The 19,734-nt window shown below is 30.9% G+C and overlaps 1 protein-coding gene across 2 annotated transcripts in view; it reads left to right on the top strand.

The window, feature by feature from the left end:
* LOC126738371 (brain-specific homeobox protein) overlaps positions 1-19,734 on the top strand; it is a 114,601-nt gene that overhangs the window by 24,539 nt on the left and 70,328 nt on the right. For both annotated transcript variants that reach the window (XM_050443674.1, XM_050443675.1), the window contains exons 3-4: positions 7,800-7,916; positions 8,183-8,395. In XM_050443674.1, coding sequence (XP_050299631.1) covers positions 7,800-7,916; positions 8,183-8,395 — 330 coding nt within the window. The remainder of the gene's footprint in view (positions 1-7,799; positions 7,917-8,182; positions 8,396-19,734) is intronic.

Genomic DNA, 19,734 nt, shown 5'->3' with positions numbered 1-19,734 from the left:
CATCAGTCAATAATAAGTCTCTAGCTTCCTCGGCATTTACTTTTATGATTACAAGTGTGTGTTCCAGCTTTAAGGAAGTAGTTCACATAGCTCCCATAACCAAAATCACATCAGACATACTTCATAATTTTATTAAGACAATTATTGAAAATTTAGAGGAGACTGGGTACATAGTTTTTTGTGTTATAAGTGATAATAATGCCATTAACGGGAAAGCCATGAGTTATTTTTCAACTACAGACCAACTTAGCATTGTTTATCCTCATCCCATAGATAATCAGAGACGATGTGATAATGACAAATGGCAGACGGTCATTATCACATCTCTGTACGACAGTTATATGAGACAGAAAAGAGACTTAGAATTCAATCTATATTAACACTTCAGTATCGCAGTTTTGGCCCTATTAATATTAATAAGTTCTATGAGCTTCCGGACTATGACCTAGATGAAAATTGCTCTCCAGAAGACTTTTCCCAAATTCAAACCTTGTTGTCCCAAATTTCAGTAAATGATGATCATTTTCAGAGGATAGACAACATATTGCGATTAATTACATATTTAGGTGGTTATTGTTGCTATATTACAATCAAAAAGCTAAAATGTGACAGCTGTAAAGGAAAGCTGGTATATAATGAGCAATTTATCGTTGAAGACAATTTTGACCTAATTAATAAATTAAATCGTGGAGGACTGTCTCCCCAAGACCAAGTTGTAAATATTGTATCTTTGACTTACATAATGTTTAACAGATTAATAAATGAATTTGAGGACATATTTTTACAAACCTATAACAAAAGACAGTTCATGTGTCAGTTAATTTTAAAATATGCACAAAAACATGTGATGGATGCACTAATCATAATGCAACAGATGTTTTAAAGATAATGTTTAGAAGTATATCCAATACACTTTAAAAAAAAAGAAAACTGGATACCCTAACGAAGTAGGCTATATAATATATACCAACCACTAACACTACTAATTAAAATATAATAGTTCTTTATCAAGTTTATTTTAACTTTAAATATTCTACTTACAAAAAAACATATAAAATATAAAAATATTTGAATCTAAAGACTATGTAGGTCCTAGGTAATTAATTTAGTTCTTTATCCAATTGATTTACTTTAAATGATCCTAATTAATATGACATTCCTGATTATGGCAGTTTTTTTTTCAAATTTTCTTAATTATGACAAGGTGTGGAATAGTTCAATATATGTATTTATGTGTATATAATAACATTTTTTACTACTTGATGGTATAAAAAAATTATTATAAATACCTAAATACATATGTTAAATTTTGACGCAGATGTACGGGAGTTGGGAGTCTGCATTCAATATTACACCATAATATTTAACCTGACATTCAACTAGAACTAAAACATACCTTTGAATGTTTCCATAACTCTACTCTATTCCTAGCATTTTTTAAAATAGGCCAAATATTGAGATATTAGCTTATGAAATCCCTTGGTTTTTAAAAATCGGTGGCCCATATCGATGACGTCACGCGCCAAGCACTAAGGCCTTGTCTTTGACTGGGTGTTGGATGCAGTCACTACCACAGGCAGTAGATTTGAGGTCTAAAACTATTTTTGAAATTTCTGCTACAGTGGCAGACTAAATGTATGATTAAGAAAATATTCGACTGTCTCTGGGCAGTTATCTGAAGGACTATAGACTGATAACAAATAATCATTTATTTTGTCAGGATTTTGAAGGTATAGAACGGTTAGAAGCATATATACTATAACGGTACAATAAAGTCACAATACCGTTATTGGTCAATAACGGTACACGATGTTGTAGACCTATTATAGTTTATAATTTTATTTTTGTTAGTTAGAGTCAGTGTGTAGTTTTTGTATTTAGATGAGATCTGATGATGTCCTAATGCGGCGACACGCGTAACCTTTTAATAGACGCTTGATTTGCGAGACTTTGACTTTGAGTATACTTTCTCTTCCTTTGGCAAGAATTTCTAAGACTAAGGTTTTTTATTGTTCTCCATAGTTTTTTACTATTGCTGCTTTTTGGATGAAGTTCCAAATATGGTTTCTTTTCCCGCCTAATTATCCCCACCACCGAATTTTGTAGAATATTAAAATTTTTTGACTTTTTAAATTTATATATAACGCTTTATTTTTTTTTTTTAAATAGTTTAACGCTTTCGGTATTCCATGGAGTATAAGGTTTAGAAATCCTTGAAGTAGTTACTGGGACATGTCTCAAATAATGAACAAACGTTGCTGGACAAATACTCGACCCAGACCATAAATATGGTAAATATTATCCCAATTTATTTTCTCTAGATCAGTGAGAAAAGCATTCATAGGGAGCAGGAATAGGGAGGGTTCCTCACAAATAACTGATAAGTTGGAATTGAAAAACTGTAAGATCTATCAACACTAAGCCAAGTCTCAAAAATGCACATAACGTCAAGTCAAATCCGAGAGGTGATCAAAAACTGTAAACAGTGAACGCACGTTAAGGTGACCAAACCTTTTTCATCACTTAAGGTTTCATGCATTATAAACTTAAAGTTAATTATTATAAGTTAATTAAAGAAGGCCAACATTTCATATTCTCCAAAACTCACAAAAAAAAAAAAATAATTAAAAAAAATTAAATACATATATGACTTTCGTTTAAGCAATATATACTTAGAAATCACTGAAAATAGAATAAAACTAAACTATATAAACTAAAAAGAGAAAATGTTTCAATAATAAAAACAATAATAATAAGATAAAATAACAGTTTTTTTTTCACTTATGTGGCTCTCTGTCCCTTACACCACTATATGATGCAAAAATAAAAATGATATAAATAAAAAGTATAGATTCTTTTGAAAGCTAGCAATAATCCCAAATGCCAAGAACTTAAAATTTGTAAGGATGTTAAAGTACCTGTAAATAAAATTCAAATCGTCCTTAGTCTGTACACGATGCACAAAACCCCGATTTTTTATGTGGTCATTGCCATGTGAAATCCACACATTTTGTTTAGAAAACCGAACCAATGCAGTTTTAAACACCGTTTGTCTCATTTTAGTTAAGTCCTCTTTTACCATAATCCCCATTCGTAATTATTTAATCCTTGTAATTATACCATTACGACCGGCGGTTTAACGGTGAGCTCGGACGTGTTTTGCTAAACGCGGAAACATCTATTGATGTCTGAATCTGGAATGTCACTAACTTGCATTTTGGAATCGCAGCAAATTTGATACCGAATGCTGCAATTTAGAATCGTTTTCATAGCTGGGACATTGTAGGCAGAAATTGCGGATTTAAGGTGCCTAGAGCTGCTGTTCTTGGGCTTCCATCATGCGCAGCAAGTTGTTGTTTTTGTTGCGCAGATCTGATATCTCCCCCTTGGCTGAAGAAAGTTCGTTTTCCATAATGGTTAGCTCTTCAGCAAACCTTTCCTTTATTTTGTGAAAAACACCATCAACCAACCTTTGATAGAATTCATCGCTGCTTGCTTCCTCGGCAAAAATTTTTCGAATAGCTTCGAGATCCGAACGTCTCAGCACCATGTTTCGAATGAGAATCGTACACAAAATACTTAATACACTAAACTTAAAGATTTTTATGCTCACAGTTGTATCACAAGTAGAGCTACTATATAGCTATATATATTTAACTATACTAATATTTTTGCGTATGCTTTACACATAAAGACAAACAAAAATTGAGACCAGAGCAACACAAATGTGTCTAGCTGCCAGGCGCCATATGGAAGAGGTTAAATTAGTTTTAGAATCGTGTATTTTTAATTTTAAGACTTTTTTTCCTATAAACATGTGTCCTAAAATGCACCCTCTTAGAGCTACAGCCCGCGCAGATTGATTGAAGAAGCGATTATTTGGAGCTAACTACAGTTATATGCCAAATCTTTTGGAAATTTGCAAGTTCTACTTGTTTTGGGTCTTCTTGACATTTTCCGTTCAATATTGTGTAAACCCAATTTTAGGAAAAGATTCAGGGGACTCACCCTTTTGACGGCTATCTTATTTTTCCAATAAGAAATTTGAAAATGTAGAACATCATCTAATTAGCCATGAAAAAAATCTAAAATTATCGTTTTTTGCATTAAAAATATCGTTTTTTGGATAAAATTAATTTGATTTGAGAAATAACAAAATAGTCACAGCTCACTTCGTTTTTTTTATTTATTAGATTAATCGGATTTAACAATGCTTCCCTTTAGTTTATCAGCGATTGTGTCGAAAACACTTAATTAATTTAAAAAAATGCAAGAGACAAACATGTTATATTTTTTCATAACTACTAATAGCTAACTAGATGGTGTTGCTAAATTTTTTAATTTATTATATGAAACATAAGATACGGCCATCAAAAGGCTATGCTCCCCAGAATGCTTTCCTAAAATTGCATTTGCACCATTTTTGGAACGGAAAATAAAAAGAACAATAATTGATGCATAATTGTAGTTACGATTCGTAAAAATCGATTTTATTTAAGCAATTTCCGCGGGCTGTAGCTGTGAGGGGGTGCATTTAAGGACACGTCATGTTTATAGGAATAAAAGTCTTATTTTAACTCTAACTAATATGCTCTTAAAATATTTGCATTGAATTTTCTAACACCCTGTATATGCTTGTATCTCAAATAATACATAATTAAGCTATAATCTATTCAGAATAAAGAGCTTGTCTCTAAGGAGAGGAAACAAGTTTTCCAAGTTTAACAAGAAAGTTTTCAGTTTAAAAAGAAAATCAACCAAAATCAATCAAGAAAGATTGGATAGAAATGAGAGAGCAAGATGACATGGTGAGATGAAATGCAAATTAATGGTCTTGAACCCATTTGGCTTTAAAGTTTCTTTTGAAGAATGGTTTCGAAAAAGAAAAGCTCATTGTTTTGTATTTATTAATTACAGAATTGGATAGGTGAATGACTTCTTAATTGTTTCGGTTTTATGACATTATATAGTTAAAAGGTTTAGTTTTCAGATATTGATGTTATGAATATCGCTGTGATACTTAATTTTGCGGTCAGATATGGAAGAAATTTAAAAACAATCATTTTATAAATAAATACTGCCGAGTGTAAAGTGCGCCGCTCATATTAAGCCACCCAATTTCGAATAATTTCTGAGATATTCTTTGTATACGCTTTATGCCCAAATATTAGTCTCAGATAGTAATTTAGCACTTTTTTAACCCTATTTATTTTTGAACTCAGGCTGTCCAAAGAAAGCTCATATACATAATAAGTTAAGTTAAAGAATGGTAAAACGGCTGTTTCGCAGAAAATAGCCTTAATTTTTTGCGACAATTAATATCTATGGGCATAAATTAGTTTTAACATCAAATATGCCTTTTTTAGGCAAAGAGTATACTGATCTGTAAATGGTTTATATAATTTTATTGCAGTATAGAATGGCTGTCGATTTGCTAGGATTTATTTGCAGTAAATGATCTTGCGAAGATTTCAGTAATTCCCTTAAAGCATTATTAACTTGTTCGGTTGATATTGCAGCTTAAAGAGGTATAAATACCCAATTAATTTAAGTATCGCCTGAATAGAGATAATATTTACAATATTCTAAGCAATTTATAATGTTAAAGGTATATATGCTATATAGTAGTGGGTCACGTATACTACCCTGAAATACTCCTGATTTGATAATTAAAAACTCAGAATTTTCTCCCTTAAGACAAACTCTAAAAATTTACAAAGTTCTGTCTAAAAATCTCTAAAAATTAAAGAAGATGAAGTTTCCTTAAAGTCTATATATTTTAAAATCGTCATCATGATATTATAATCCATCATATCAAATGATTTGGAATAATCTAGTAGTATCAAGACAGTTGCATTTCTAGAATCTAGTGACAATGTCGTCTACTATATCACACAGTGCCGTCGAACAAATATATCGAGCTCTAAATCCCGATTGTTTAGAAGCATTTGCATGTTTATAAGATTTTCTGAATTTCCTTAGATTTTTTCAAAACTTTTGAAAAAGTTGGCAAGATTGATATTGATATTAGTTGACTTAATTTAGTACTATTAATAACTTTGGCTAGAGGCAAAACGTTAGCTATTTTTCAGTTTTTTGGAAAGTACGAGTCCTCAATACAACTATTTATAATGTGTGTTAATGTATATAGTATTATAAATGGAAGGCAAAGAAAGAGAAGTGTAATATTTAATTTATCTGCGCCAAAAGCTAATTATAGTTAAAAGGCGATGAAATCAGAAGAGAAGATTTTTTTTATAAAGTTATAAAATGAAAAACGTAATTGGGCTTAATTACACTATTAATTGGCCAGCTAGCTCTCTAGACCTTTCAGTAAACTATACTCTCCTGTGAGTTCACAATAAAAGTATTATTAAGTATTATAAAAGAATTTTACAACCGGTTAAGATAGTGTTTGGCAGTAAATGGAGGATAGTTTCAGCATTTGATTTAAAAACTTTAATGTATTAGTTTAAAAAAGTATTTGGTATTTATTTTTAAAACTTTTTTTATTTGGTTTGTTTTGTTTTCTTCTTTGTTTGTTGTTATTAAATAGTTGCATTTATTTATAAAATCACTTAATAAAAAATAATTAAATTTGATATGGTGGATTATCTTACTCGAACCTTTAAAAAAGTCTACAGTTTTTGTTTTTAAAACATACAGAAAATCCAATATTTGAAAGTTTCATAATTTATATGGGATTCTTTATGGCCAGTTTGGCGATGCACCACCCGGTATAAAAAAACCTGCGTTTCCGTAAAAAAACACTCAATAGTAGCAGCTGCGGCACAATGAATATAACCCAAAATTCATACAGATTATTTTTCAAAAATGCGATAAAAAAACATTACACAAAAAAAAAGTTCCTTAAGAAATATTAATCTACTTTACCAAAATACCACCGTAAGTACTAGATTAAATTATAACCTTATTTATTATAAAAATTGGTAAAGGGCATAAATGTTCCTGAAATTATCCAGTTTCGGTTCTTCCATGTTATTGATTTGATGAATATTATCACAAACATTAATTTTCTTGTTTGCCGTATGTACTTCTTATCATAATCGTTACAATTAATATCAGAGATCCCGGACTTTTCATGAGTCTTTATTTTATGTTTTGGGTTTCCTAAAAGATTTCTTAACTTGGACGAACTTTGATAGACCATTCTTAGATCTAAGCCTTTAAAAACTTTATCAAGGCCTCTTATCAAGATAAAACCATTTTATATTGGAACAAAGACTTAAGATTTGTTCAGTCATGATTCATTGGATTTTTCGATCTATTAGTTATATCTATATTATACTTACATTATATTATATATAATTATTACTTGTAAGTAGTTTTAGTTGAGTTTCAATCTTCTCCCTAACATCATTAGAGAAACAAGCGAGAATAAAATAAAGAGTTTTGGTTAGTGGTAAAACTATTTTGTGAATGTCATATCAAAGGTTCCAACTATAGGACTACCAAAAGGCTAGAACAAATGTGACCGTAAATGACTTAAAGTATCTCCACCATTACATTTACATTTTCAGGTGGATATTAAAAGAACAGACCTAATGTTTTTCGATTATTTTATTTCGTTAATTACATTTTTTCAGTTGATTTAAGCTAAAAGTATTTTAATTACAGGGTTGCCACTTAAGATTATTAACTTTAATTTATATTTTTTTAAATATATCTCTCGTAAGTTTTTTCAATTGTCACCTTTATATTTTTACGCATAATTTTATCCTCCAGTTAAAACCTTAAGGTTGCAAATGAGTCTAAAAAATCACTTTTTTTTTCTGTAGGAATTCCATTTCATCACACGCTGTTTGGAGGTACACCCAGTGAAATATCCCTAAATGCCTTAAAACACTGCAGACGAAGAAAAGCCAGGACAGTATTTAGTGATCCTCAATTAACAGGTAATAAGATTTGACTTAGTTTTGAACGTGGTAGACATTGGTGCAGTAGTAATAACTAAATCTTCGAACTTCGATTTACTTATTAAGATTTTACTTTCTGAAATATCTGAACATTTGCCATCTGCTAAAGGATTTGTAAATTAAGACATAATTTGTATTTCACTGTTAAGTAATATAAGTCATTACGTCACGACGACGAGAAGGGATTCGTGGAGAAATCCCTCCACTTTCTTGGTAATTGTAGCTACTTCTTATTGACTTACTAGGATTAGAAAAGCGGTTCTCTGCCCAACGGTATCTTTCGACGCCAGAGAGAGTGGAACTGGCAAACGCCTTGAATTTAAGCGAAACCCAAGTGAAAACCTGGTTCCAGAACCGAAGAATGAAACATAAAAAACAACTGAGAAAAATACAGGAGGAAAAAAATGGCGGCGGCAAGAAGGGGGAGTTGAGCGATAAGAGCAGGTCGATTGTACATGGTAAGTTTGACGAAAAGATTGATAATATAAAGAATACATATATTTCTTAATCAAATTTATCGACAACTTTTAAATTTATATATTTTTTGTTAACATAGAGGGGTTTTTATGTATATTTTTACCATTTATTTATGTATAAATTAAATCACACGATGCATAAAAATAGTCAACTGATTTATTACAAGCCAAATACAATGACCTAATACTTCTAGAAACACTTATTTATACTGTATTTATTTCCTACAATTTATTTTTAGTTAAAAGTCGCTTGTCACAGACTTGACGGGCCTCCACATTTGCCGCTATGTTACTTATATCTTTGATTGAATATTTTGAATATACGCGGCCGTGTTGGATATTTTTTTAGGACATGGGCTGATGCCGCCAACTATGTTTTTTTAATTTTTTTTTTTAACATACAACACAGTGGTGTCATTTAGGTGGTCAAGTGATGAATGACCTACTTAAGGGTGGAGACATGAAATTTCTTAAAAGTTAAATTTTATAAACAAATTAATAATTACTTACTTAAATAAGTTTTTGAGACAAAAATTAATACAAGGATATATATATTATTATAAAAAGCTATTTTTACAAAATTACCAACAAAGTTTAATACAAGTTATAATTCCAACAACAAACATTATGTTTTCTCGATTTTGTGTTCAAGCGGATCAAGTTTTTAAATAAAAAGCCTGTTGCACTTAATTAATTAAGAACTAATATTCAAAAAATATGTGGAACACATTTTATGATATAAGCAGGTTTCACGTAAATATTATAAAGAATCATTGAAATAATGCATAAGACTTAATACCTATGGTAATATAACTTCTTGATCAATATTTTTTTATAAAAAGTAACCCATTTTGTCATGTAGTTCAATATCTGAAAAATTGTGCAGCGTAGTGAGCTCTGTAAAGTAAGGGGTTTTGAGTGAGGATGTTAATAGAAATTAGAAAATAGGCCACATCTTAAGTTTTAAGCGACACAAGCAAATTCTTAATTACCATTTGTTACAACTATACTTAAAACTATAGAAAGATACCTAGTAACAACAAAAAAAAAACAAACATTTTGCTTAAAGACCCCGCGCATCACGGTTATACAGGACGTCAATAGAGGTGGTATAATTAGAGGAAAGTTGAGCAATATAGTTTCCTTTTATAATAAAATCCAAAATAATAAAAATTTATAATAACTTCCTAAATATTGCAAAAATATATTATCTTATTTATAATTTTACATACTTTTTTCATATCATTCTTGTTTCTATTTTGTTTGTAAAATGTAAACTTTGTTATATTTATTAGTTTATTTAAATGATTTCTATAAGCTTTGTAAGTGTTTGTACTTCATGATCGTAATGTTTTTGTAGGTTCTTTTGCAGTCTATCCCTGTACGTGTTTAATTGAGGCAATCAGTCCTCTTGTTATCCATTCCTTCACACTCTTTTAGTGTTTTTAAACACTTTTATTCTCTCAGATGCCTTCATAAGTTTTGAAGTTTTTTAACAAAAATAATTATAGCGTCTTCAGAGTCCTGAATTTCTGTAACCTCCAGTCATAGTTTGTGAAGTTTAATGTTAATAATTCCAACTTATTAATTTTTTAATTAAATTCCAACCATAATTGGCTAGTGATCTATGACACAAATAATATATAGCAATTTATTTGTTTTGTTGTTGTGCTGGTGTTGATAAAAAATGAATGTAAGCAGGAGTCTGAGTCATATCTAGTTGTTAGTTTAATATAGAGCAGAAAACCACAATTTGACATGGGACTGAGATATTCATTTACTGTACTGCTATTTACGTCCTTCAAGTCAATATCTATATCCTCTGTAAAGATTTCTATATTATTTTGCAATTTGTCGTCAAAAAACATTATCAGCGAATCATTATTATTAAATCCTCCCCATTATAGTATGTGCTATAACCTTCAAAATTAAAATATTCAGAAGATGTTAATTGAAAACACTCAATACACAACTCACGGCAAAAATAAACACATCACAATGATTAAATTTTGCTTGTTGAAATAAAAGTAATAATTTATCAAAATTTTCTTGGTGAATTCTGACTAGTTATTAGTTAAAGACTATAAAATTAATAAATTTTTACGAAACATCCAAAAACATTACATTAGAACACCTTCCCAAACTTTAAAACGGTTTTATTTGAATTATTCGATTAAAAAACTATGATTTTCAAAATTACACAACATGCATTCGACAATAACCCTATGGTTATTATTCTATAATAAACTGGAATGCTTCCTCAATTTTAGCAAAGGAACCAATTTCAAAATTACGTAAACTAAAGGAGAGTGCATTTACAATGTTAAATGAAGATAAATGCTTAGATACTTGTTCGGTTGATTTTAATAATACATAGATTCCTTTGTTGAAGTATTAACGAGAAATTTAAAAGATAGGTATATTTGGTCCATACCTTTAATTTAATTTAATTTAACTTTATTTATCTTGATAACGGTAGTAGATGTAACTACCGAAACGTTGGTTCAAATTAGGTATTTTTATTTAAAAAGTAGGTCTTCTCGTTGTTTTTATCGTTTTTAATTTTAATATTTTTTATAAAAAAGTTAGGTAGGATATTGAAGAAAAAAACGAGCTCAGAGATTAATAGATTAAACCGCAGGTCCTAGGTATATAAAAAAAATCTATTATATCTTAAGTAAATTATTGTATTTAAAACTTATTGAACTTAAATTTAATTAAGTAAAACGAAAGATATCATTAAAGATTTACGTTCATATTTCTTTTAAATACGTGAATAAGACTATTTTCTTCTTCTTTTCAATTTTTAAGCGTGTGAGATCGTATTTTCTAAATTGATTTTTGCTATAAGTGACGTAATGCCCAATAAAATAAGTAACTCATAACAGATCTAAGTTATAAAATACAGTCAAAACTATTTTTGCGTGATTACTTAATTAAAAACTAAGATTTTATCTCATTCATGGCACCCTATTTAAAATTAAAAAAAAATTTCTATGATTATAATACAAAAAAGTAGCAAATGGGGTATCATTGTTTTGTGAATATTCTATTGAAATACGTACTACCATACCAAATGTCCCATATAAAATAAGAAAGTTAGTGTCACACGGAAAATAACTGAATGTTAAAATATGTTCTTATTAAAGATTACTTACCTTTCCAAAATTTGGGAACAGCTGCCTTATGCAGCATCGTTCGTCTGCCACTTAAATAAATGTAGTCTTTATTAAAATGTTTTCCACAAATAAGTCTATTTTTTAGTAAAACCTCATCTATAACATATATTTCCTGGTTTCCACAATTATTTATCCACTCAGCGAGTGTTTCTGGTTTTTTTAAAGGGAACTTAAAAAAACTTTTAATATTGTTTGTCCTTTTCTTCACGTTACTGCATCCACGATAAACGCAAATATTCATTTTAAGTGACGACCTATTAACAAGTTTTATTAAAAAACAAGCAAAATAAATCTGCTCAATTAAAAGTATTAAAAAATAATAAAGGAAATTCAAATTTAATAATCTAGGTGTGTGCGAAAACTCCTAAGCCTGTTCGTCCGCCCTCCAGACAATGAAATGATACACGAGATTATTAAACCAGACCGGGCGCGCTTCTTGTTGCGCCATCTATCCGCCAGCCGCTTTTAGTGACACGATTTTGCCCGTAAGGTTTCGCATCTTCCCATATTCTCAATCAACGCTTATATGTTTTTGAAGGTGGTAGACAATGGTACAGTGAAAACATCTTGTCGGACTTGCATTGTCTTATTTATTTATTGTAACACGACGTTTCGGTTGGTAAGTATCTCCAACAGTTTACACTTGATAACGGTTGGAGATACTTACCAACCGAAACGTCGTGTTACAATAAATAAATAAGACAATGCAAGTCCGACAAGATGTTTTCAACGCTTATATGTTAGGTAGAACACTGATCTGAAAATTCGCTGACTTTCCACATAAACCCCGAGATGTCGCGCGGAGTGCCCACCGCTCGCGCCGCCGAGATGACTTCCGTACTTCCGAATGAGAGAAAGCAGCTTGTGTTTTCACGGCTGTTTTGATCGTTATATACCGGATGTCCAGGAACTTTATCGACAAACTATACAGGGTGATTCTCTAATAATAGATAAGAAAAAAAAATTATATGAAGGTATGTCTTAAACGTCTTACTTTCGGATCTACAAGGTGTCACAATTTTTTTTTTATCTTAACTTTACCACCAGTGTAGATATATTTTTTTTAAATTTGCAGATGTGTTTTATGCATCTGCAGGGGGCATGTTTTCACATAGAAGAAAAATTATTTTTTACCAGTGGCGTCCGTAACAGGTTTATCTATTATATTTATTATGTTTTAATAAAAACACAGTACATCTTGAAAAATCAATGCAATTTTTCAGCATTTTATACTATAATTGGTACAAAAAGCAAACGGCAAGTATAATTTTTAAGTGTAGATTTCTAATAAATTAAAAGTTTATACCCACTAAATTCTAGTGTTTAAATAATTTTATTTATTACAAACGTTAAGCTTAATAGATAAAATTCTTAATTTATTAAAAGAAATACAATTGCAACAGCAACAATAATAAAATAGAACAAAACAAAATATTTACATGAAATATTAACATTGAATTTATAATTTTTCTCTTTTTGATAAGGAACAGCGAATTCTTTAAATAATTCTCACTTTATTTCAGAATTTATTGCAAGCTTGCCCAAGTCTTTCCCAAAGCTGTTCTCGAGTTTCGATGGGAATGACATAAACTTTTTAAAATCGATTTTAAATACCTTCAAATCAAAAAATCACATGGATTTAAATTGAAGGATCTAGGAGGCCAAGCAATCTATGTATTTTGTGTGCGGGACAGCCATCATGCATAAACTAATAATTTTTTTTTTTTTTTTTTTATAAAAGGTAAAAAACACGAAATCTACAGCATCACAAATACATTTAATAAAATAACGAAGGTTACATGTTTCGCTCGACTAGAGCATCATCAGACCTAAACAATAATTAAAATTATGTAATCCGAAAAAAGGAGAATTCAACAAAAACTTACCATTACATACACAAAACACCTAATATTTAAGTAAACAAAGATTACAATAAAGTGGCACTATCTATGTACAAAGAACTCAACTAAACAATCAAATCCTTTATACATTTTAGAAATCTAACCATCATTTAAGAGTCTAAGACTACTTGAGGTTATTAAAAACTAGGTGGCCATCAAAATCAAACCTTTCATTAACACAGGACAGATCTGGGCTTTTAAAAGCTTTACTAATCTCCATTGTCTCCAACAAGTCTGATTTTGATGGCCACCTAGTTTTTAATAACCTCAAGTAGTTTTAGACTCTTAAATGATGGTTAGATTTCTAAAATGTATAAAGGATTTGATTGTTTAGTTGAGTTCTTTGTACATAGATAGTGCCACTTTATTGTAATCTTTGTTTACTTAAATATTAGGTGTTTTGTGTATGTTATGGTAAGTTTTTGTTGAATTCTCTTTTCAAAAACGCCTGATTTTCACAAATCATTAACCACATTAAGGCTTCTTATACTAATTTCAGGATTTTTTTCAACGGTCGCTAAAATAATTTCCTCATTATCAAGGTTAAAAATAGGATTTCTTCCTGTTTCATGGTTCCTTGGAGTGACTGTTCCTGTCTCTGTCAGCTGCTGATGAAGTGCAATAAACGTAGAGTGTCATGGATGTCTCCTGTTAGGAAAATTTTCAGCGTACCTACGTTGAGCTAGTCTAGCATTACACTGCGATTCGCGATAAACTAAATGCATATCAGCATATTCTTCGTTATTAAAATACATCAATATTAAAGTTAAAATTTAATAATTTTTTTTTAATGTCAAAAAATATTTACACAGGTATATTTACAGATAAGTTACAACTACATCAAACTTGTTTTTGTTTATGTCGTTTAATATTTAGCCCACTAAGAAAATTTAAAGAAACTTTTAATACTAGTGAAATACGTTGCTATGTGCTTACTTATTGAAATGGGTATTCCCAAAAAAAGGTTTTTATTATTTACGCAAAAACAGTAACAAACATGAAATAAAAACAACTTAATAATACAAATTTGCTGAAAGCTAAACAGGGATTTAAAAAATAAAATTTATTTCAGAAAAATGTAGTGGCGTTCTATTTTTTTTATTAAAAAATCTTTACGATAAACCCCTTACGAACGCCACTGGCAACAATTTTTTTTTTCTTGTACGTCAAAAAGTGCTCCCTGATGCAAAATATTGAAAAGAAGAAGAAATATTTGAGCGTCTGAAATAGTATTTTCTAAATTGATTTTTACTTATAAAGTGACGTAATACGCAACAAAATAAGTAACTCACTATGAATTCATCACAACATTACAGATTTTACTTAAAATTATTCTTCTATTAGAAAAAAAAAATAAAATACGTTAGAAAACACAATTTAATGATGCTTCAAACCGTTGTATATGATTCGTGGCAGAAATTACAGAAAACCTTTTTCTATTTTTTCATACCTACCTGAGATCCAAAAATATTTGATAATTGTAGTACTTTTTCTACTGTTGATCTGTCATCGTTGGAAATGCAAAGTTCATTCTTCCATATAAAAAAAAGATTTTTGCTTAAACTGTTAACATTGAAAATCAGCGATAGCAAGAAAAAAAAGTTAAATTAACGAGTAAAAGAGGGCAGTCTTTTTAAAGACATCCAAATTTGCCTCTAAAAGAAATAGGCCTCTCTGCAGATTAACATAGTATAAAAATCCCAACGAAGCAATATAATTACAAATTCAAATTAATTATATATTATGCCGGCGACGCGACGGTACATTAAAAAGTCCCTATTATAAACGTCTTATTTGAAATCCGCAAGGGACAATCAAAGGGCAAATTAGTACGAAGTGAACTTGGCAAATTTCTTGGCGTGACTTTATACTATCTTAAACATCAATTAGGACATCTTCGGAACTAATTTACCAAGTTGCTAAGATGGCGGCCGACCCTAGAGGCCCACCGTCCTCGTCGTCGTCGTTTCAATAATTTTATTAGGGAAATACGTAGCAAAATGTCAAACGTTGCGGTTAAAATTTAAGTATTTATATTATTTTATATTCTGTTTTAAATAAAATACAGATGAGTCCTCAGAACATTGAATACACTAGAATAAACATTGGCTGTTTTGGGTTGAGTTTGATTCAGCGCACTACTTACACAGGGAGTAAAGGTGATATGTCTTTCTTTAAATCCCCAAATTTTCACACAGAATGGCAGCGCTGTCGATTTCGCCCGGAGATAAAGGTATTTAGGTCTCTGGATAAAGGTATTTAGCAACTATATTCGCTGTTTACACTTGGATGGTATTACCTCTCGTATATAATATTTTTAATGATAATAAAATTAAGAACTTCCTTTTTGCTGAAACATGATGAACAAATTTTGCGATAAACTAAGTAAACGCCGCAAAAATGTCAAGAAAGGCAACACAAAGTGGCAAGAATAGATACTTGCATTGATGGTTCAGGTATTCTACATTGTCAAGTTGCTTTTCTCATCAACTATTTTATTAAGAATATTTGTTTATTCTGAAAATTTCATTGATTTCTCTCAAAGTATATATTATTAGATAGCAAATAAAAGAAAATTTTAAGGAATACATTCTTAAGCTATTATAAAATAAAACACATTTAAAAAATCTTCCGTTGATTAAGAAAAAGATATATTGTATGAAAAATTGGAAAATCCATTTGACATCATCGTCTGATGGTGAACACCTTACTTATTTTTTTTGCAGCTAAGCTTATTCTAGAATTTCAATGTTCTAAGGTTGCGTCTAATAAAAAATCCCAGTGCAATTCGAAAAAATATCTGTTGATTAAAAAAAATTAACACATTTCGTTTGTTCTGGCAGAATTGTTGCAACAGCTTGATCACTCCGTTTATGCACAACATCTTCAGTCGTAGAGAGAACGCCACAATTTTTTATCCGGGCCAGCTATAGAGGCTTAAAACGTCAATAAATTGATTAATATATTCGCTCTAGATATTTTTCTAAGACATATGCTGCATACTCAATTTTGATTGCTGAGCTTCTCACACTTTCCATCTAGACAAATATCGAGTATCACGGCTTGGAAATCGTTTTTAAGTGTGACACATTCCTCTTTCTTAAGACTTTTCAACGCGTCTTTTATTTAAGTTTTAAATTAAGAAAATAGTAGGCAGCAATCTATGTGTCAATTAACAAGACAGCCGGCTGAAAATGGTGCGCCACAACGTCGTGAGGGCACGCCCCTAGCGATACGTCTATAGCTCTGGCTACTGTTAATCTGGCTACTGTTAAACTCTGCCAATACTTAATTGCTGAAGAGATGGATAACCAGCGACTCAATTATTTTTTATATAGAAATTGCTATTATAGCAAACAATCAGTATGAGAGTGCTGTTCTCTGTATGATGGACCCACATTAACCGATGTTTTATCATTCAATTAGGATAAATGTATAATGCATGCATTCTGTTTTTGGATTTGGGTAAATCCTTTGATTCTGTGAAATTCGGTTTTCAATACGTGTACCGTTCCTGTGTCATAGCAACTATACGATCTTACGTGAAAGTAAAATACACAGTCTGGTGAACTAAAAAACCTATTTAGTGTGAGAATCTTCAGTCTGCAACGTTACAGCTTGTTAAAAATCAGTTTTAGATTTTTAATTACATTTAAAACAGTTTAACATGCTATAACAAAATAGCTCTTAAGCAATACATTAGTTATTTCAAATTTAGCCCGAATTATATTACTCGGTAATATATAGATATTATTAGTTTTAAACGGGGGCGGCAAAAAGGTAAATCCAGCTTAAAAGGTTTGCAATCGAATCCCTTTTGTCATGAGGGGTCTCGAAGAGTTCTCGTATCTAATAAGTCCCGAGGGACTCCATTAAAATCGTATTATCGAAAGGGGACGCGGCGACGGCGGCGGAGGTAGCAATATGGGCGGCATCATCCAAATCGTTCTGCTCTCGACGACACTAAGTCGCCAATTAACAGGGTGTTTTATTGCTAACTGAATCATCAATGAAAAAATTTTAAGAAAAAAAAAAACATCAGAAACGTGATCATATAGTATTTGATGCGGACTACAAAGCTCAGTGTCATGTGATTTATTTTTTACTACCCCATCTCGTTTTTTTTTATATGAGCAGTAGCTAGTCTAGTCAATAAATTTTACTAATATATTACAAGGCGTACAAGGCGTAATTATTGCGTACCTAAACATACATGCATATCAGTCTTTGATTACTGTATTACCCTATATTTGTATATGTAGAACACACAACTATAATGAAATTGATAGGTACTCACCCTCGGTTACTTGTCAATCTTTAAGGATCCCTAGGTTACTTCACCACTTCCAATTAAACACAATAGTTTTTTTTTATTTCGATAGATGCGATAATATTGATGCGGATCGTCCGGAGCCTGGTATTGGACAATTAAGAGGTTAAGTAGTTTAAAAATGTCCTGGAGTCAGAGGCTGAAGATAATTTAGATCAGAAGATTAAGAACATTATTTGAAAAATGAAGGTAGCATTCTCTTTAGTTGTCAATTTCTGATCGCCGACAATTCTGACTAAAGGGATTTTAGAACTTTTAACTCCGGCCTCCATAATAACATTGTAATAGGAACTAAGACCTAAATGGCATCTGATTGAAAATGTCCTCATAGCTTGTTGAGTGTAAGCATGAAGCTGATTTGAAAACCCTAGAAAGTTACTGCTCGCTCCAGCAGTTTCTAACTGAGCCGTGTCGAGCTACAAGTGGACATATCGTACATTAGTAAAAACGAACGCATAAACGTTTTAATGCGTTACACCCATCTTGGAGAGCTTATAGAGTTTTTGATGCGCTTTAAATCATTGCAAAAACTTCAATAAGATTTGAATAATTCAGGAAAACCAAAAAAAAATACGCTCGTTTTACAAAAATATGTAGCGATTCTGGTAATTCACCAGGAGTAGGAATTTGAAGATCAGAAATAGAATAAAATAATGATTTCTGGTGTATCTTCAATATGCTGATAGTTGTTTGACATAAGCCAAAATACGTTAAATTTTTGGCTTCCATCATATATCAGATACTATTAGATGAATTCCTCAGGAAGCTACTTCAGCGGCATTTAAAGCTGAAGGAATAGTGCCAGGAATAAGGAGGAATAATTTCTTGCCCACTCGGTTGGCTACAAAGGGTTGCTACAAAAGCTATAAAAAAGTTCCAACAAAAATGTAAGCATTCTAAAAATATGTATGGTAGCTCATTCGATCCAAAATAGGTCCTAGAACGTTGTGGAAAAAGGTGGATATTTTCATAAAAAATTGCAAATGTTAAAAGCAATTTAAGATGAAAAAGGCAAGATATTTTCTTCTTTGTCGATATCCCGTAAACTATTAGTATTTAAGAATTTTCAAAACAAATTCTCAAAAAGCAGAAAATTTCCAATGAAAAATTCCGAAGTCTCATCTCTATCACAAATATTATTAATACGTTGTTTTGTTGCTGCTCCGCTGCTGGATCACCAAATTGTGTAGTGTCTCTGCTGCTGGGAACAGCAAGGGTTGTTTGTGGACTGTATTTTATTTTATAGTTGAATTAAACAGACAAGTCCATCGTGAACCACTTCTTTATTTTAGAAATGCACTTAATGTGTAAAGAAAGTGGAGGGCTTATTTGACGGCGTTAGTTAGTAGTTGACAACAACGTGACGTTTTTTTCTGTGTCAAAAACGATTCAGGTGTTTTAACTAACGTAAACCTTAACATGCCCCTCACCTTGAAAGAATGAAAATACTTTCAATGAAAACTAGAGAAATACAAATCACTAAACATAAAAAACATGACTTAACCTAAGTAAAAAATGAAATACGCAGGTTAGTTGAAATAAATAAAGTAAAAATGAAAATGAACTTAATAATTATTAATAACAGACTTACTAAATTAGAACTATTCTAAACAATGTCAACTTTGCTAAATGTCAATTGTCACTAATTGGAAGCGGACACAGTTTGGTAACAGTGCATCTAATGTTACCCGATATAGTTTTCACGGATACAATGCGCACAACACCATCATTCCCTGGATAGAGGGTATTAACGCGACCTAATTTCCACTTAAACGGTGGCAAGTGATTGTCTTTGATAAGAACCATAGTCCCTAATTGAATGTTCGGTTGGTTCTTCTTCCATTTAAGTCTAGTTTGCAAATTACAAATATACTCTTTGGTCCAGCGCGACCAGAATTGTTGTCTTAGAAG

The sequence above is a fragment of the Anthonomus grandis genome, chromosome 7 (assembly GCF_022605725.1).
Source record: "Anthonomus grandis grandis chromosome 7, icAntGran1.3, whole genome shotgun sequence".
Lineage (NCBI taxonomy): Eukaryota > Metazoa > Arthropoda > Insecta > Coleoptera > Curculionidae > Anthonomus > Anthonomus grandis.
The sequence above is the reverse complement of the archived record's forward strand: the minus strand, read 5'-3'. Positions and strand labels throughout refer to the sequence as shown.